Source organism: Oncorhynchus gorbuscha, linkage group LG13 (genome assembly GCF_021184085.1).
Source record: "Oncorhynchus gorbuscha isolate QuinsamMale2020 ecotype Even-year linkage group LG13, OgorEven_v1.0, whole genome shotgun sequence".
Classification (NCBI taxonomy): domain Eukaryota; kingdom Metazoa; phylum Chordata; class Actinopteri; order Salmoniformes; family Salmonidae; genus Oncorhynchus; species Oncorhynchus gorbuscha.
Window position 1 is genome coordinate 41,141,549 of NC_060185.1, and position 21,172 is coordinate 41,162,720.

Genomic DNA, 21,172 nt, shown 5'->3' on the forward strand with positions numbered 1-21,172 from the left:
TCTCCCCTCTCTCTCTCTACATCTCCCTACTCTCTCTCCTTCTCTCTCTCTCTCTACTCATCCCTCCCTCCATCTATCTCCCCTCTCTCTCTCTACATCTCCCTACTCTCTCTCCTTCTCTCTCTCTCTCTACTCATCCCTCCCTCCATCTATCTCCCCTCTCTCTGACACAGCAGGCTCTGTCTGTACAGTCTGGTCCTCATCTAACCCATTCACTGACTTCTTCAGACATGTGTTTTTAAAAGGTACGCCACATTCTCAGTAACAGCCCATTTTCCTTGTAAACACTGGTATACATTTCACGCGTGAGCGAGGCATGTGACTTTTCCCAACTAACTTTTGGCTGAATGTTATGGATTGGGAGAGAGCATTTGAAAATAGAGGGGAGTAGACATTTTACACCGTTTAGAAGTGACCATTCGCCTGTGAGAGGAGGAGGATTCTATAGCTCTGTGGGAGATGAGAGGAGACACAGTACAGGATCTTTCTGCTATTGAAATCCTTGGCCCGGGCTGCCTAAGTGTATCCATTGTAGAAAGAAACTGACAAAATGTAAATTGACAAACACTAAACAGTGTTCAGGTTGGCCTCGATTGCCTCTAGAGAGTGTGTGTGTGTGTTTGTGCGTGTGTCAACTATGATATGTGTCTGTGTGCACGAGCATGTGTGTGCACGTCCGTGTGTGTGCGTCGACTGCGTGATTATGTGTCTATAGTTCACAGGTAACAGATGGGACGGTACACTCCCAGCCCTCAGGGAGATTTTCTGCTGGAATCGGCAGGCTCTCAGGTCAATCATAGCGTAAGCCACAGTACAACAACCCACTGACACGGCAGAGACACTGATTACAGGGGTTATACATAGGCTTGGGCGGTATACCGTATATACCGCTTCCCGGGATATTTGGAAACAGCCACGGGATTGTTTTCCAATGTCGTCAATACTATTGAAACTATTTCATTGAAATGTAGTAGCTACTTTTTAAGTAAATACCTGCAGTCAACTTGTGCAATACGTTAGGATATAAAGATGACTGCATTCTTCATTTCACCTGTCACATAATTATTTATTATGAAGTTTACCGGTAGTCCCAGTCACATGGTGTTTGTTTACAAGCGCACAACAAACGAGAGACCGGAGCCTTGTGAGTCACTCACTCACTGTTGAGCAGCATGTGCCAGGTGATCTCGTTAAATTATGGAATTCACAACTCAATGTTTGTTTAGCTTCTTGCTAAATCAAGCTTTGCTTGGTAACAAGACCCTTGCTGTTTAAAATTAGTTTTGTGCGTGCAGCAAGCTGTGAGTAGCATTTTTGCAGACAACTTCTATAACTTTATGAGCTGGGATGTCTGTCCTGCAAATAGTTTAGGTCAGAGACTGTATAAAATGTTCGCAATGCGCTCATTAGCATTTAGTTAGCATACTCTTTGGGATTTTACATGTAATATAATAATAATAATAATATATGCCATTTAGCAGACGCTTTTATCCAAAGCGACTTACAGTCATGTGTGCATACATTCTACGTATGGGTGGTCCCGGGGATCGAACCCACTACCCTGGCGTTACAAGCGCCATGCTCTACCAACTGAGCTACAGAGTACTTGTTAGCGTTGCTAAGCTTCTGATCTCAGATGCTCAGTGGGGTTTTAAAATAGAGGCCCTTCTGTTCAGTGCCGGTATTATTATTTTTTTAAGGGGTGGATCAGCTTTAATATTGCGGAAAGAATGTTGCTTCCATCAATGTAATTGTCTGCATCATTTCCAATCCCCAATTTTTTTTTGGGGGGGGGGGGTAAATATATATATCCATACACGCACGCATGCATACATACATATACACATATATACATACACATACCTATAGAGACATACACACTTTTTTAAAGAATATACCTTTATTATTATTCCCCGCAAACCCTACCGCCGATCCCCCAATTGGAGTAAACTAACACTTCGGCTTTCACCTTCAATTTATACATCTTATTAACATTTTACAGACACAGTCTATTTTACAATAGTTATTTTTTGTTTGTTTCTAGTCCTTCCTCTATTTCTGATGTCCATCCAGTTTGATTTCTATTTGTAACTGTGCTATTTCACAAAAGTTCTGAAACTATATACATTTGCCGGTATTCCCGAACATCCCAGGATGGTATATGGTCGGTATGAAGGTCAATCTGGATGCTGCCCAAGCCCAGTCATACATACATACTGCACATACCACCTCATTCAACACACAGACTGACTGATGTACACCATTGCAAACACTAGTCTGTAACGTCCACATCAGTGGAGGCTGCTGAGGGGAGGACGGCTCATAATAATGGCTGGAATGGAGCAAAGAGAATGGTATCAAACCATGTCTTTGATGTATTTGATACAATTCCACCTATTCCACTCCAGCCATTAACACAAGCCCATTCTCCCCAAATAATGTGCCACCAACCTCCTGTGATCCACATATACAGTGCATTCAGAAAGTATTCAGACCCCTTGACATTTTCCACATTTTGCTACATTACAGCCTTATTTTTCCTCATCAATCTACATCATATATCCCATAACGACAAAGCAACAAAAAAAAAGGTTATTACAAATGTTTGTAATTGTAAATGTATTACAAATTAAAAACTGAAATACCTTATTTACAGCTCAGGTGCATCCTGTTAACATTGATCATCCTTGAGATGTTTCTACAACTTGATTGGTTGGACATGATTTGGAAAGGCACACACCTGTTTATATAAGGTCCCACAGTTGACAGTGCAAGTCAGAGAAAATCTCAAGCCATGAGGTTGAAGGAATTGTCCGTAGTTCTCCGAGACAGGATTATGTAGAGGTACAGATCTGGGGAAGGGTACCAAACAATGTCTGAAGCATCAAAGGTCCCCAAGAACACAGCAACCTCCATCATTCTTAAATGGAAGAAGCTTCGAACCAAGACTCTTCCAAGAGCTGGCCGCCCAGCCAAACTGAGCAATTAGGGTAGAAGGGCAGTGGTCAGGGAGGTGACCAAGAACCCGAGCTCCAAAGTTCCTCTGTGGAAATGGGAGAACCTTCCAGAAGGACAACCATCTCTTTAGCACTCCACCAATCAGGCCTTTCTGGTAGAGTGGGCAGACAGAAGCCACTCCTCAGTAAAAGGCACATGACAACCCGCTTGGATTTTGCCAAAAGCCACCTAAAGAACTCAGATCATGAGAAAAAAGACTCTCTGGTCTGATGAAACCAAGATTGAACTCTTTGGCCTGAATGCCAAGTGTCACGCCTGGAGGAAACCTGACACCATCCCTATGGTGAAGCATGGTGGTGGCAGTATCATGCTGTGGGGATGTTATTCAGTGGCAGGGACTGGGAGACTAGTCAGGTTTGAGGGAAAGATGAATGAAGCAAAGTACAGAGAGATCCTTGATGAAAACATGCTCCAGAGCGCTCAGGACCTCAAACTGGGGCGAAGGTTCACCTTCCAACAGAATAACGACCCTAAGCACACAGTCAAGACAATGCAGGAGCGACTTCGGGACAGGTCTCTGAATGTCCTTGAGTGGCCCATCCAGAGCCCGGACTTGAACCCGATTGAACATCTCTGGAGAGACCTGAAAATAGCTGTGCAGCAACGCTCCCCTTTCAACCTGACAGAGTTTGAGAGGATCTGCAGAGAAGAATGGCAGAAACTCCCCAAATACAGGTGTGCCAAGCTTGTAGCGTCATGCCCAAGGACACGAGTCTGTAATCACTTTGTTGTGGTGCTTTAACAAAGTATTGAGTAAAGGGTCTGAATACTTACGTAAAATGTTTTTATATATTTATATATATATATATATATATATATATATATATATATATATATATATATATGTATATCTAAAAACACTCTACTATTTATGTATATATATATATATAGTTGAAGTCGTAAGTTTACATACACCTTAGCCAAATACATTTAAACTCAGTTTGTCACAATTCCTGACATGTAATCTTATTAAAAAATTCCCTGTCTTAGGTCATTTAGGATCACCACTTTATTTTAACAATGTGAAATGTCAGAATAATAGTAGAGAGAATTATTTATTTCAGCTTTTATTTATTTCATCACATTCGCAGCGGGTCAGCAGTTTACATACACTCAATAGGTATTTGGTAGCATTGCCTTTAAATTGTTTAAACTTGGGTCAACAGTCTCAGGTAGCCTTCCACAAGCTTCCCACAATAAGCTGGGTGAATTTTGGCCCTTTCCTCCTGACAGCTGGTGTAACCAAGTCAGGTTTGTAGGCCTCCTTGCTAGCACATGCTTTTTCAGTTCTGCCAACAAATTTTCTATAGGATTGAGGTCAGGGCTTTGTGATGACCACTACAATACCTTGACTTTGTTGTCCTTAAACCATTTTGCCACAACTTTGGAAGTATGATTGGGGTCATTGTCCATTTGGAAGACCCATTTGCGACCAAGCTTTCACTTCCTGACTAATGTCTTGAGATGTTGCTGTAATATATCAACATAATTTCCTTCATCATAATGCCATCTATTTAGTGAAGTGCATCAGTCCCTGCTGCAGCAAAGCACCCCTACAATATGATGCTGCCACACCCGTGCTTCACGGTTGGGATGGTGCTCTTTGGCTTGCAAGCCTCCCCCTTTTTCCTCCAAACATAACGATGGTCATTATGGCCAAACAGTTCTATTTTTATTTCATCAGACCAGAGGACATTTCTCCAAAATGTACGATCTTTGTCCCCATGTGTAGTTGCAAACCGTAGTCTGACTTTTCTCTTTACTGTGGATGTAGATACTTTTGTACCTGTTTCCTCTAGCATCTTCACAAGGTCCTTTGCTGTTGTTCTGGGATTGACTTGCACTTTTCGCACCAAATTACATTCATCTCTAGGAGACAGAACGTGTCACGTTCCAGATCGGTATGACGGCAGCGTGGTCCCATGGTGTTCATACTTGCATACTATTGTTTGTACAGATGAACATGGTACCTTCAGGCGTTTGGAAATTGCTCCCAAGGATGAAACAGACTTGGTTGATTTCCCATGATGTCAAGCAAAGGCACTGAGTTTGAAGAGGGCTTTGAAATACATCCACAGGTACACCTCCAATTGACTCAAAATTATATCAATTAGCATATCAGAAGCTTCTAAAGCCATGACATCATTTTCTGGAATTTTCCAAGCTGTTTAAAGGCACAGTCAGCTTAGTGTATGTAAACTTCTGACCCACTGGAATTGTGATATAATTAATATAGATAATTATAAGTTAAACAATTGTCTGTAAACAATTGTTGGAAAAATGACTTGTGTCATTGTCACGTTCGTCATAAAGAGGAGACCAAGGGGCAGCGTGATAAGAATACATTCTTCTTTTATTACACAAAGAACACTAACAAACTAACAAACTAACAAACTAACAAACTAACAAACTAACAAACTAACAAACTAACAAACTAACAAACTAACAAACTAACAAACTAACAAACTAACAAACTAACAAACTAACAAACTAACAAACTAACAAACTAACAAACTAACAAACTAACAAACTAACAAACTAACAAACGACACGAGTGCTAACAGGCAACTACACATAGACAATAACCCACAAAACCAAAATTGAAAATGGCAACCTAAATAGGATCCCCAATCAGACACAACGATAAACAGCTGTCTCTGATTGGGAACCAATTCAGGCCACCATAGACCTACATATACCTAGACATACTAAAACCCAATAGATATACAAATACCCTTGACAGGACAAAAACACCTAGACAATACAAAAACTAAACCAGCCACCCTTGTCACACCCTGACCAAACCAAAATAATAAAGAAAACAAAGATAACTAAGGTCAGGGCATGACAGTCATGCACAAAGTAAACGTCCGACTTGCCAAACTAGAGTTTGTTAACAAGAAATTTGTGGAGTGGTTGAAAAATGAGTTTTAAATTACTCCAACCTATGTGTATGTAAACTTCCGATTTCAACTGTATGTATATATATATATATATATATATATATATATATATATATATATATATATATATATATATATATATATATATAAAAACTTTAAAGAAAAAGAAACATCCTCTCACTGTAAACTGTTGTTATTGTGTAAATATTTGTATGGCCATAACAAGATTCAACAACTGAACAAGTTCCACAGACATGTGACCAACAGAAATAGAATAATGTGTCCCTGAACAAAGGGGGGACTCAAAATCAACAGTAACAGTCTGTATCTGGTGTGGCCACCAGCTGCATTAAGTACTGCAGTGCATCTCCTCCTCATGGGCCGCACCAGATTTGCTAGTTCTTGTTGTGAGATGATACACCACTCTCCCACCAAGGCACTTGCAGGTTCCCGGACATTTTGGGGGGAATGGCCCTATCCCTCTCCCTCCGATCCAACAGGTTCCAGACGTGCTCAATGGGATTGAGATCCGGGCTCTTCGCTGGCAATGGCAGAACACTGACATTGTCATGTTTTGTCTTATATTGTCTTGTCATTTTGCTTTTCCTTCTGTTCGTTTTCCCCCTGCTGGTCTTTTTAGGTTCGTTCCCTTTTTTCTCTCTCCCTCCCTCTCTCTCTTCTCTCTATCGTTCCGTTCCTGCTCCCAGCTGTTCCTATTCCCCTAATCAATCATTTAGTCTTTCCACACCTGTTCCCTATCTTTTCCCCTGATTAGAGTCCCTATTTCTCCCCTTGTCTTCCGTTTCTGTCCTGTCGGATCCTTGTATATTGTTCACCGTGCTGTGTCTTTGTATCGCCCTGTCGTGTCGTGTTTCCCTCAGATGCTGCGTGGTGAGCAGGTGTCTGAGTCTGCTACGGTCAAGTGCCTTCCCGAGGCAACCTACAGTTTATGATCGAGTCTCCAGTCTGTTCTCGTCATTACGAGTGGAATTGTTTTTTATGCTTTATTTACCGCTCCGATTTGTCTAGGAGTATTGCATATTTCCTTTACTGGATTAAAGACTCTGTTTTCGCCAAGTCGCTTTTGGGTCCTCATTCACCTGCATAACAGACATTCCTGTCTTGCAGGAAATCACGCACAGAATGAGCAGTATGGCTGGTGGCATTGTCATGCTGGATGTCAGGATGAGCCTGCAGGAAGGGTACTACATGAGGAAGGAGGATGTAACGCACAGCGTTTGAGATTGCCTGCAATGACAACAAGCCCAGTCCGATGATGCTGGGACACACCGCCCCAGACCATGATGGACCCTCCACCTCCAAATCGATCCCGCTCCAGAGTTCAGGCCTCGGTGTAACGCTCATTCCTTTCATGGATAAAAGTGAATCCGACCATCACCTCTGGTGAGACAAAACCGCAACTCGTCAGTGAAGAGCACTTTTTGCCAATCCTGTCTGGTCCAGCGACGGTGGATTTGTGCCCATAGGCGACGTTGTTGCCGGCGATGTCTGGTGAGGACCTGCATTACAACAGTGGACAGTCTGAGCACTGCTTGTTCTATGGTGCTATTGTCTATATTGTAATTGTTTTTAATAACCTGCCCAGGGACTGCGGTTGAAAATTAGCCGGCTGGCTAAAACCGGCACTTTTACTGAAACGTTGATTAATGTGCCCTGTCCCTGTAAAAATAAAATAAACTAAACTAAACTGATTGAGGGATTGTGCGTTCCTGGTGTAATTTGGGCAGTTGTTGTTGCCATCCTGTACTTGTCCTGCAGGTGTTATGTTCGGATGTACCGATCCTGTGCAGGTGTTGTTACACGTGGTCTGCCACTGCGAGGATGATCGGCTGTCCGTCCTGTCTCCCTGTAGCGCTGTCTTAGGCGTCTCACAGTACGGACATTACAATTTATTGCCCTTGCCACATTCGTTCACGTAGATGAGCAGGGACCCTGGGCATCTTTTTTTTTCAGAGTCAGTAGAAGGGCCTCTTTAGTGTCCTAAGTTTTCATAACTGTGACCTTAATTGCCTACCGTCTGTAAGCTGTTAGTGTCTTAATGACCATTCCACAGGTGTATGTTCATTAATTGTTTTTGGTTCATTAAACAAGCATTGGAAACAGTGTTGAAACCCTTTACAATGAAGATCTGTGAAGTTATTTTGATTTTTACGAATTATCTTTGAAAGACAGGGTTCTGAATAAGGGCCGTTTCTTTTTTTGCAGAGTTTATATATAAATTTGCAAACATTTCTAATAACAAACATTTAGCAAACATTTCTAATAACCAGTTTTTGTTTTGATATTATGGGGTATTGTGTGTAGATAAGGATTTTTTTGTAACGTAAAAAAAGTGGAAAAAGTCAAGGGGTCTGAATACTTTCCGAATGTACTGTAGCATTTAATGGAACTGAACCCAAAACTTTCCACTAGACGCACACACGAAGAGTCACAGACACACACACCCACACATAGACACACACCCAGTCTGAAGATGAAAGAGCAGTGTGGAGCACACGAACAGATATTTGAGAGCTGGGCTGGTGTATGTTGGCGTTGGGGCGAGACAGTGGGCCATCTCAGCTTGGTCTCAGACTGTTAATCAGACCATCTCTCTCTCTTTCATTCTGGCTGGCTGGCCAGACACTCACATAAACCAGCATCAGCCTTGGCCCCTCAACTCACTACGACACACACACACACACACACACACATTTACTCCATCTGCAGCCTGACCAAGGCATTAAAAACACAGCTAGAGCAGCGGAGGACAGGTAGTCAGGAAGCCACCCACGCCCATCCAGTGGTTAGCTTCCAAACCACAAGTGGAACCCCTCTCCCCTAGCATGGTATGAGCCAGCCGTATCACCCTAGACCTATCAGACTGTGTTAAAGGCCTCCGCCTCTGATCCTGGACCAGTTTATGAGTGGAACCACCACGTTTCACAAGCATCTGAGAGGGCTAAATCCAGAGAGGACTGTGGGAGGTCCTGCGCCCTAATTGGTGGCTTGATTCTGTGGGAGGTGGGCTGTCGTCACTCTAATTGGTGGGTCAATGGTGTTGTGGGAGGTGGACATTGACAGAAGCCAACCACAGACCCCATCCGGCTGGCCGTAAAAACATTGTCAACTCTCTGACGTAAATAAACACAGTTAACCTGCCCCCGCATATACAATGATACAGTAAACACAACACATTAACTACCCTGACGGAGAGACACAATACGCATGCTATAGTCAGTGTTCAATTCAATAAATAAACCATGACACCTATAAAACAACAGTTAAACAGTCGATTGGAAATGGGCTGTGGTAGTGTCGTGGTATAATTTGGGTAACAACCCATTGGACCCTTTAACTTAAATGTATTCTCCACAAATGCAGTGTGGTGAACTGATAATGCCTTTGCTTTTGGCTTCAGAAAAGAGACCAAGGCCTTAAGGCAGGAATAGTGCCTTTGTCCATAGATACAGTGCCCTCTGTAATTATTTTTTCATCTTTTGGCTCTATACTTGAAATCAAACAATGACTATGAAGTTAAAAGGCTGACTGTCAGTTTTAATTTGAGGGCATTGACTACATCAAGCTTGTGACTCTATAAATTAGTTGGATGCAATAGCTATTTGTTTTGGGTGTATGCTATTGTGCGTTTGTAACCTTCACTATGTCATTAGTGATCCTGGTATGTACAAAAACTTCTGTAATTTATAAACAATTCACCTGATATGGATGATAATACCCTCAAATTAAAGCTGACAGTCTGCACTTAAAATCCAAAGTTTTGGAGTATAGAGCCACTGTACCAATAATTACGGAAGGCACTGTTGTTGAGTCCACATGGAGAAGCTTGTTTTTCTCACAACTTCCTCATTCCAGCAGAGCAAAGGCCTGACCAACCCACCCCTGACCACAGGAGCCCCAAACAGACAGACCTAGTGGTGCTTCTGACCATGAGTGACCTCAAACAGGCCCGGAAGCTGAACACATTTCTGCACTGTCAGGATCCAGACATTATGTCTGGATTATGTCAAAATGAGAACTATGAAAGCACTGTTGGCAGTGAGAGGTGCTGAGTAAGAGGAACGTATGTATATACATTGGGAGATGGTTGTGAGCAAAGTGTGTGTGTGTGTGTGTGTGTGTGTGTGTGTGTGTGTGTGTGTGTGTGTGTGTGTGTGTGTGTGTGTGTGTGTGTGTGTGTGTGTGTGTGTGTGTGTGTGTGTGTGTGTGTGTGTGTGTGTGTGTGTGTGTGTGTGTGTGTGTGTGTGTGTGTGTGTGTGTGTGTGTGTGTGTGTGCCTGCGTGAGCACAGATCGGCACAGCACACATTGTGAAATCAGTTGAAAATTGCTGAGCGATACCAGGGAGAGAGGGGGCTCTTGAAACTGATTCTTCAGGGGGATGTGTTAGGAGAGGAATGAGGGGATGGGGGAAGAGAAGAGGAAGTAGACAATGATGCATGATACATCCTGTGTTGCAACACAGAAGTCTAACATTGGACAAAAATATGTCTTAATATGGGACATTTAAAGCTGTTGGTACCACGGGGGCCATTTTGTTGACACAAACACAATGTCATGTTGTTTATGTTTCATCATCCCTCTCTCCATCTGACACATACAGCAGATTCTTAATACCAGCCTGAAAAGGTGTCTGCTCTAACATTGGCCCATATCTCTTCTTCCTGTAGCAAGACACTGCACGTTAACATGGCATTAGAAGTGAGAAGAAAGAAAAAGAAGGAGGATACCATGGTAACGACGAGCAAAACAGCCAAATACAACATTCTCGGATGTATAGGATACATGACAAACGGGCTATAGCGACTGATCAGTGCAGCAGCGAGCCATCGAGCGTCACCATGGCAACAGTTCAGTGGTGAGTCGCTGAGAGAACCAGAAATGTCTGTCACTTTAATGGTGAGAAACTACTGTAACTAGGCCTCTTTTTTTACCAGAACCTTCATTCTTACAGGGTCTATTAATATCATTCAGATACAGAACTAAACGACAACTAAGCATCGTTAGGGGCACAGGGTCACATGACAAGGGGCATTAGTGCGCATGCAGCTAGGCAGCGAGCTGGAACAGCCCCATTACCATGTGATAAATGGCTCTCCCTCAGAACCATATGTCATCTCAGTACTTTCCCTGGGGACATGATTGATCACAGGGCCGAGGAATGGAGAGCTGAGGCCCGCCACTCGATGCTCGGTAAGCTGGGACAGGCTCCATCAGTCAACCCAGCATATGGAGTATGGAGATCAGCACCAGAACACATGCAGGCCAGGCCACGTTGTTAGTACCACTAGGCTTTAATGAACAGATCAGGGGATGCCAGACTGAATCTGAAAACCAACCTAAGCCTCCAAAAATATTTTTGAGACATGCTTAAATAGTCACATTACGGCAATATTTTGTGAGCAAAAGATGAAGGGGGTTAGCACTTGGGAGGCCCCTATGAAAATGAATGATTGATTTTAACAGTCTGTACATTCACGTAGACAAAACATAATTGTGCAGAAGTAGAGGTTAAGTGTATAGGTCCTTATGGACATCAGAACATGTGATGGGAATAAATTAGCCCTTTCTGGTCTGGTGGCTGGTGTAAGGTGTAATTACTCAATAATTACAATGTAATAAACCTCTTAGTGTAGTAGTATTTCACGGTGTGCAGTTGTAAAATATGTAGATAGCATCGCTTAAAACTATTTACCCAAGTTTACTATGAGATTCAATCATCTTGATGCCTGGGCAAGCACTGTGAGAGGGATTGTGCAAGTTCATTTGGCAAAGTAGTCGACCCAACATCTGGATAGCATTACAGGAAACGTGAAGCCAGCCTCAATGAACGGCTTGCCCCGCGCCCCTGGATAACAAAATACGTGTCATTAACCATTTTTCACCACTTCCAAACAGGTCAGAGAATCCGTGTTAATTACTTGAACTGTAGGCTAAGTGATTAATGACACCTCGGTTTGCTGTAATTTCATGGTGGCTATGTGAGACTATGGCGCAGAGTTCCCCAACTTGCGGCCTGAACATGGCCTGCGGGTGATTTATTTATTTGGCCCCCCAAGTTCTGCCCCCCCCCCCTCAAAAAATAGTTTTTAATTTAGTATTTTTATTGTTGGACATAAAAGCCTGTAAAAACACCAGCAAATCAGGTCCAAGTGATTTTAACTTGGGGAATCTGTTCCAAAGTATTCCCACGCATAAAGGCAGTGGTGTAAAATACTTCAGTAAAAATACTTTAAAGTACTACTGAAGTCGTTTTGGGGGGTATCTGTACTTTACTTTACTATTTATATTTTTGACAACTTTTACTTTACTACATTCCTAAAGAAAATAATGTACTTTTTACTCCATACATTTTATCTGACAACCAAAAGTGCTTGTTACATTTTAAATGCTTAGCAGGACAGGAAAATTGTCCAATTCACAGACGTATCAAGAGAACATCCCTGGTCATCCCTATTGCCTCTGATTTGGCGGACTCACTTGGAATTGTACCCCTGCTATCTGTGAATTATGTCTGAGTGTTGGACTGTGTCCCTGGCTATCTGTGAATTATGTCTGAGTGTTGGAATGTGTCCCTGGCTATCTGTAAATGATGTCTGAGTGTTGGCGTGTTCCCCTGGATATCTGTAAATTATGTCTGAGTGTTGGAGTGTTCCCCTGGCTATCTGTAAATGATGTCTGAGTGTTGGAGTGTTCCCCTGGCTATCTGTAAATGATGTCTGAGTGTTGGAGTGTTCCCCTGGCTATCTGTAAATGATGTCTGAGTGTTGTAGTGTATCCCTGGCTATCTGTAAATGATGTCTGAGTGTTGGAGTGTATCCCTGGCTATCTGTAAATGATGTCTGAGTGTTGGAGTGTATCCCTGGCTATCTGTAAATGATGTCTGAGTGTTGGAGTGTTCCTCTGGCTATCTGTAAATGATGTCTGAGTGTTGGAGTGTATCCCTGGCTATCTGTAAATGATGTCTGAGTGTTGGAGTGTATCCCTGGCTATCTGTAAATGATGTCTGAGTGTTGTAGTGTATCCCTGGCTATCTGTAAATGATGTCTGAGTGTTGGAGTGTATCCCTGGCTATCTGTAAATGATGTCTGAGTGTTGGAGTGTATCCCTGGCTATCTGTAAATGATGTCTGAGTGTTGGAGTGTTCCTCTGGCTATCTGTAAATGATGTCTGAGTGTTGGAGTGTATCCCTGGCTATCTGTAAATGATGTCTGAGTGTTGGAGTGTATCCCTGGCTATCTGTAAATGATGTCTGAGTGTTGTAGTGTATCCCTGGCTATCTGTAAATGATGTCTGAGTGTTGGAGTGTATCCCTGGCTATCTGTAAATGATGTCTGAGTGTTGGAGTGTATCCCTGGCTATCTGTAAATGATGTCTGAGTGTTGTAGTGTATCCCTGGCTATCTGTAAATGATGTCTGAGTGTTGGAGTGTATCCCTGGCTATCTGTAAATGATGTCTGAGTGTTGGAGTGTATCCCTGGCTATCTGTAAATGATGTCTGAGTGTTGTAGTGTATCCCTGGCTATCTGTAAATGATGTCTGAGTGTTGTAGTGTATCCCTGGCTATCTGTAAATGATGTCTGGGTGTTGGAGTGTATCCCTGGCTATCTGTAAATGATGTCTGAGTGTTGGAGTGTTCCCCTGGCTATCTGTAAATGATGTCTGAGTGTTGGAGTGTATCCCTGGCTATCTGTAAATTATGTCTGAGTGTTGGAGTGTATCCCTGGCTATCTGTAAATGATGTCTGAGTGTTGGAGTGTATCCCTGGCTATCTGTAAATGATGTCTGATTGTTGGAGTGTATCCCTGGCTATCTGTAAATGATGTCTGAGTGTTGGAGTGTATCCCTGGCTATCTGTAAATGATGTCTGAGTGTTGGAGTGTATCCCTGGCTATCTGTAAATGATGTCTGAGTGTTGTAGTGTACTTTTTACTCCATACATTTTATCTGACAACCAAAAGTGCTTGTTACATTTTAAATGCTTAGCAGGACAGGAAAATTGTCCAATTCACAGACGTATCAAGAGAACATCCCTGGTCATCCCTATTGCCTCTGATTTGGCGGACTCACTTGGAATTGTACCCCTGCTATCTGTGAATTATGTCTGAGTGTTGGACTGTGTCCCTGGCTATCTGTGAATTATGTCTGAGTGTTGGAATGTGTCCCTGGCTATCTGTAAATTATGTCTGAATGTTGGACTGTATCCCTGGCTATCTGTAAATGATGTCTGAGTGTTGGAGTGTATCCCTGGCTATCTGTAAATGATGTCTCAGTGTTGGAGTGTTCCCCTGGCAAAAAAAACAATAACTTTATGTAAGGAATTTGAAATGATTCATACTTTTAATTTTACTTTTGATACTTGTGTATATTTTAACAGTGCCATTTACTTTAAAACAAAATACATTTATACTTTTACTCAAGCAGTATTTTGCTGGGTGACTCACTTGAGTCATTTTCTATGAAGGTACATTTACTTTTACTCAAGTATGACAGTTGGGTACTTTTTACACCCCTGTATAATAGAGATATATGTCATCGTATATAGAAATGTAAGCAAGGTTTGAAATGATGTTTCAGTCAAATATTAGATCTGTTTGTGCTTCTTGCAGTCAATTTGCAGTCTACAAATGATTTGTAATTATGTTCTGGCACCCTGACCATCCGCTCAAGGTGATTGATCCCTGCTATAGGATGTTCCATGACCTCTGCAACATTACTCAACTAAAAAACAGCAAGTAGATGTTACACAATACAGCAAATTCTCGGAATGGTTTATCATGATGAAAAACAGAAGGCCAGGATTCTGATAAACATATATCTTACACTGTAACCTAGGCATATATGAATGAATGAACGCGACACAACGTAGCCTAGATCTAGTTGAGTAATGGGGTTACTCGGGAGAGGGAAGAGGCAACACGAAAGGGAGAGAGTATTTGAATTAAGCAAAACGAGCCCACCATCGCGCAGGCGGCCACCTGCGTAATAAAACAATAATGTGTGCAGTGATAGGACTGAAACACACAAACCATCCAGGAAAGCCTTTGTGTTTTGCATCTGAGCAAAAAACACAAACAAAAAAACATATCAAAGCAGGTTAATATGCACGATGGTATTTCATACCGTTAAAAATCAGACAGACAAACATCCCATAAATATGCGCTGGTCAGGAATACTAATCCAACCATACCTGCAATCGCTCTGTCGCTGGCTGCCACATTTTAGTAGAATCAAAGGTTTCCGTAACTACTACTGCTGGTTATTCTCTATGTAGTCCAGCTCACATCTGCTTGTTCTCGGCGCTTGCTTCTCCTCTTCTGCAATCTGGAGAAAACAGACAGTGAATTCCAATGGAGCTTGATGAAGCTTTCGCCTGCGAGCAGTTCCCGAGACTGGTCTGCAAGGGGCGGTAGCGACAGCCGCAAGGAAGGGCAGGCAGGACAGGGGGCCAGAGAACCCTTTTTTACAGACATACAAACTTTCCTGCTTGAATGTCGCAAAATAATTAAATTGACTGAATATTAAAGGCTCACATAAAAAATATTGTCATTATTTCAAGAATTTTGGTCGGTGTTGCTTGGTTTACTAATTGCTGTGTGGTATTATGGTTTGCCCAAATGGTCATGGTTTTGATGGTTGATGGCGCACTTCTAAAAACCCTGTTTTAACAACAGACACATTCCAGCCTTCTGGCTCCAGTGAAGTGGCTCTGTCAGAACTGGCCATGACTCAGTTTATAGGAGTTGTGCCTACCAATGGGCCCCTACGAAGGCCAAACAGTTCCCCGTGACCCTGGAGGTCATGGAAAAGGGAAAAGGGGTAGAGGTCAACAAAGGCTCCCCACTCGACTTCAGTGTAGGGTGAACCTCATCAATAACCACTGGCTCCTCTCAGCTCCACAAAGTGTGTGTGTATGTATGTATGTATGTATGTATGTGTCTGTCTGTCTGTCTGTCTGTCTGTCTGTCTGTCTGTCTGTCTGTCTGTCTGTCTGTCTGTCTGTCTGTCTGTCTGTCTGTCTGTCTGTCTGTCTGTCTGTCTGTCTGTCTGTCTGTCTGTCTGTCTGTCTGTCTGTCTGTCTGTCTGTCTGTCTGTCTGTCTGTCTGTCTGTCTGTCTGTCTGTCTGTCTGTCTGTCTGTCTGTCTGTCTGTCTGTCTGTCTATGTGTGTGAATGCGTGTGGCTCTGTGTGTTTGTGTGTCCATGCGTGAATACGTGTGTGTGTGTGTGAATACGTGTGTGTGACTCGGTGTGTTTGTGTGTCCATGCGTGAATACGTGTGTGTGTGTGTGTGAATACGTGTGTGTGGCTCTGTGTGTTTGTGTGTCCATGCGTGAATACGTGTGTGTGTGTGTGTGTGTGTGTGTGTGTGTGAGAGAATACGTGTGTGTGACTCGGTGTGTTTGTGTGTCCATGCGTGAATACGTGTGTGTGTGTGTGTGAATACGTGTGTGTGACTCGGTGTGTTTGCGTGTGTGTCCATGTGTTCACGTGTGTGTGTGTGTGTGTGTGTGTGTGTGTGTGTGTGTGTGTGTGTGTGTGTGTGTGTGTGTGTGTGTGTGTGTGTGTGTGTGTGTGTGTGTGTGTGTGTGTGTGTGTGCGCAGTGAGTGACGAGATGACGCCACAGCCAGCCTGTATTTACAGATGTTTACTCTGGGAACATCTGGATTAAGCAGGAGGTCACCAAGGCCGCACACAGGGCTAACAACACTCCTTATATGGGTATTTCCCACTGCTGACATGTTGTCTGGGGCAACTGGGCATGGAGAGACATGGAGGGACTGTCTATTGGTGGAAACATGTTGCCCATTTTCCTATGGTAGTGGGTATTGCATCTATGGACACTCCTCATTCTGGCCAGTGTTGTTGAGTTCCTATAGTGTCCCTGTATTTAGCATGTCTTTTGGTGGACTGATGCTAGATAACACCAGTACTTACAAAACTTGAGTTTTTCCTTCATTTGTTAAGATTGATAAGGTTCTCAAGAGTTGTGAAATTAACAATATTGATATGATACAAATTTGATTTAGTTTTCAAAGCACTAGTTTAGTCCAAAAATAGTACTTAGTCTTGTGCTTTGGAGGTTATCCAAACCCACTTCTCATGTCAAGTCGTGATTAATCACCTTTGCGACTTCAGTATTATTTTCCCATTTCAAGAGTATTGAGATCAAATTGCTGAGGCTTTGGTCACAATACTCAAGAGATGCTGCTGGAGTTGGATTGGACAGAAGAAATACTGATTCCATTCCAAGGTTAGCTGTCCATTAGAGTCCAGAAGGCAGACAGAAGAAAGGGACAACATGGAGAACAATGACGAGTGAAGGCTGAACTCCAGCAACACCAGTAGAGCTGGAACACAGTGGTGAAGACGGCCAAAGACCACACTAAGTGAAAATCCTTTGTTGCTGCCCAATCCTCCAGCCGGCGTGACGGGATGAGTGAGTCAATGAGGTTATACATATTCAATTCATGTTTATACACGTGTATTACAATGACCAAGTCTTGTCATAGTACATTTCCATTGAGTCAACAGAACCCTGTGAGTCAAATGTTTTCCTAGACACAAATAGACCTCTGGTGTCATAATAAGAACAAACACGAGACACCAGCTGGGTTTGTGTTCACGTCAACCTTTATTGTTACATCATTGAACATAGATAATAATCATGTGGTTCTTCTCTTTAAAAAAAGACGACCCTAGTAGGCAAAACATCAGTCAAGTGGAGAGCTCACTCGGTGCTCCGGGTGGGCGAAGATTTCTAAAGAACCAATGGAATGGTCTAAAATGTGCCGCCCATCCGGCGCCCCAAACGTATGCACCAAGGGGTTGACCCTGAGTGGAACAACACAACCGCACACAGACAGAGAGAGAGAGAGAGACCTATACCTGGGACAGAAGCACATATATTACTGGAGCAGACCAACCAGCTGACCCCCACCTGTCAATCATCCACTCAAGACCCGCTCACCCCACCTGTCAGTCATCCACTCAAGACCCGCCCACTGGCTACTCCGACCACTCCTGCAAAAAACACAATTATTACTCTTCCTTTATTTGTACAGAACTTGCATGTAAATAATAAGAACATGACAACCAATGTTTTTTTTTCAAAATGCTGTTCTAAAGCTTCCCTCCATAGTGTACATCTCTTCTACCTCTACCCTGACGTTGTTGCCTGAAGGAGATGACGATTTTGCCATAAACCTGGCAAAGACACAGTAAATCAACCACAATATACGGAGGGTTTCAAAATGATGCAGAAAACATTGAATCTACCCATGCACCAAGTAAGGCAACCTACTGTAGATTTTTTTAGATAGAAAGATATATCGTACTGCACTATGACAAGTGCACCTATTTCTACCACACCTGTAAGAACTCCTATCAACAGCCTCTGCTGAATCTACACTTTAAACTGAGCTCATGTGTCGGTGAGGGACATCAGGAACCACCCCCTCTAGGAACCCAATGGCATCCTGGGTAATGTAGTCACATTCTACTGGAGAGAAGAAGCAACCAAGATGGCAGTATCACCCAACACCTACTAAAAAAGCTACGCTCTTATGCTACAGTAGCTTTATGGATATTCCAACAGATTTCCCACATAACTATTGTTTGGGTTTTTTCTCCACTATATTTATTTTGTTCATTTTTATCTAAAGAAATACTAAATGGTTTGCATCGACTGAATCTGTGTGTATTGGTGCACGGCCGAACATATGTAGTTAGTTGTGTGTGTGAACAGGTGATGTGTGATACTGTGTGTGGGTGGGTGTGCTGCCGCTGTGTTTTCTACAAATCTTTTGTTTTGATCAGAGTGACCAGGGGCTTGTCGTCAGGGCTGTAGTCCTCGTAGGTGATGGGTGCAGCGTCGTACATTGCCGGCCGGGACTTCTTCCCAAATCTGAGAGAGGGGAAGAAAGCACATATTTGGAACATCACTTCAGGTAGGACAGCTAGCTACATGCAAGACAGTTCCTAATGCTTCAAGTGTAGAGTTGCTAGGTTGAGAATTAAATACAGGTGACAGGTGAATGTATGGTTATAAAGGAGATGCTGCATGTTACAAACAGAGTAATATAAGAGGCATTACACATTTACCCACAGTGTATTACAGGTGAGTATACCCTAGTGCTGGTAATCTTCCAAGATTAGTCTGAAATCTACCGGAATGGACCTTTGTCTCATATATGACATTGTTATTGAGTATTGCATTGTTGGGTTTTAAGTTTTCAAGAAAGGCATTTCACTGTACTTGTGCATGTGACATTAAAAACTTGAATGGGCCTTAATCTCCCAGTTAACAGCAAAGCTAAAACAGGAGGTGTTTCTAATGGCTGAATCAATTGAATAACAATAACAATGTTGAGGCACTTGTATACTCATAGTAAGCAAGCCTAGTCTACCCTGAGGTGTGACTTGTTCAGAGAGCTTTGTGCCGTCTCACCTGGCGTGGCGGATGGAGGCGATGGCGTTGCTGAACTCGCTGTCGATGCTACGGCAGTTGTAGAACTCCTGGTAGGCATGGCGAGATGAGCCCTGGTACTCGATGCGGCTGATGCGGCAGATGCCCACGATGAGGATGATGAGCATGAGGACGAAGGCCACGCACAGGGCGCCGATGATGATGTAGAGGGAGTGACGCGGCATGTTGGTCAGGGTGTCCTCGGGGTGGGTGGTCTTCCACTGCAAGTCTGAGAGAGAAACAGACAGACTTATGAATAACCTAAGAAAGGCATGTACATGTAATCATATTTCATAATTTACTCCGATAACAAGGGGATTCTGGGTAATGTACTTACGTATCTCACAGCTGGCCCCTACCCAGCCTGGGGGGCAGTGGCAGGTGTATGCATTTGATTGGTCGATGCAGGTTCCTCCGTGATGACAGGGATTGCTCTCACACTCGTTGATGTCAACCTCACAGTCCTCCCCTGAGATAACCAATAGTGGGCGGGGGGGGTTATGTTTAACTGGAAAAGCAGGTACAGGTATACTTTGAGAGGGTTCAGAGGTGGAGCGCTCCCTAGGCAGAACAGCCTATTCCCACCTGTGTCCCCAAGGCCTACTATAATAGACTGGGTGACAGACATGTGTACTCACACGCACACACACACAAAACACCCACACAGAGTTGAAATGCTCACCAAGGTAACCAGGGGGGCAGACACAGGTGGCGTTGAGGCCCACACTCTCACAGTGTCCTCCGTTCTGACAGTGAGCCTTCAGACAAGGATCCCTGTAGATCTCACAGTGTCTGCCTGCACAGGGACACACACATATGACCCATTAATGACACACACACACAGTACTCTCTACAGACCTGGGTTCAAATACCTTTGGAAATATTTCAAACACTTTAAGCATTTGCTTTAGCCTGTCTGGAGTGGCAGGAGGGCACTTTTAGAACTTTTGTATTGGCTCATTGCAACATACAAGCTCATTGAAAGGACAGCATAAATATTTGAAATTATTACAAATAGTATTTGAATCCAGGTCTGCTTTACAGATGACAGTTTACACCAACACCACCTCGCAATTTACTACACATACTGTAGACAACACACAATCATTTATATGGACACATTCACAATACAGGGTGTATAAACTCATCGAATTAGCATACATATTGCAGCATCAACATCATCACACAATCCCACCTCAGGATAACACACTTAAAACTGTCCCCGTTCAGTCACATTGGATTGAAATCAATACACACACACACTCCTACCTTCATACTGGGGAGTGCAGACACATTGGATTGAAATCAATACACACACACACTCCTACCTTCATACTGGGGAGTGCAGACACATTGGATTGAAATCAATACACAAACACACACCCCTACCTTCATACTGGGGAGTGCAGACACATTGGATTGAAATCAATACACACACACACTCCTACCTTCATACTGGGGAGTGCAGGCACATTCGTAAGCGTTGATGAGGTCTCTGCAGGTAGCAGAGTTCTGGCAGGGGGCTGACAGACACTCGTTGTATTCTTCCTCACAGTACAGACCATGGTACCCTGGGAGACACACCACACACACATAAAGGTCACACTGTCTTTGATCATAATATTAGATGACAGTTCAAGTAATGGTTATGTTTAGATATCACTAACGAGAAGATCAGGGTGATAGACTCCTCAGCACATATCATTTATTTATGAGGGGGAGTTAAAAGTGGTTTAATGTACCTTTATTTATATATAGAGATGAT

General features: G+C 43.0%; 2 protein-coding genes across 2 annotated transcripts in view; both read right to left on the reverse strand.

Annotated features, from left to right (window-relative positions):
- LOC123992879 (PTB-containing, cubilin and LRP1-interacting protein-like) overlaps nucleotides 1-15,342 on the reverse strand; it is a 92,061-nt gene extending 76,719 nt beyond the window's left edge. The window contains exon 1 of the mRNA XM_046294486.1: nucleotides 15,131-15,342. Coding sequence (XP_046150442.1) covers nucleotides 15,131-15,160 — 30 coding nt within the window. The 5' untranslated portion in view covers nucleotides 15,161-15,342. The remainder of the gene's footprint in view (nucleotides 1-15,130) is intronic.
- A 2,209-nt stretch (nucleotides 15,343-17,551) lies between these two features.
- The window catches only part of LOC123992880 (delta and Notch-like epidermal growth factor-related receptor), an 80,175-nt gene continuing 76,554 nt past the window's right edge, over nucleotides 17,552-21,172 (reverse strand). Inside the window, exons 9-13 of the mRNA XM_046294487.1 lie at nucleotides 20,856-20,978; nucleotides 20,090-20,203; nucleotides 19,745-19,876; nucleotides 19,390-19,636; nucleotides 17,552-18,846 (exon numbers count right to left, since the gene is read on the reverse strand). Coding sequence (XP_046150443.1) covers nucleotides 18,735-18,846; nucleotides 19,390-19,636; nucleotides 19,745-19,876; nucleotides 20,090-20,203; nucleotides 20,856-20,978 — 728 coding nt within the window. The 3' untranslated portion in view covers nucleotides 17,552-18,734. The remainder of the gene's footprint in view (nucleotides 18,847-19,389; nucleotides 19,637-19,744; nucleotides 19,877-20,089; nucleotides 20,204-20,855; nucleotides 20,979-21,172) is intronic.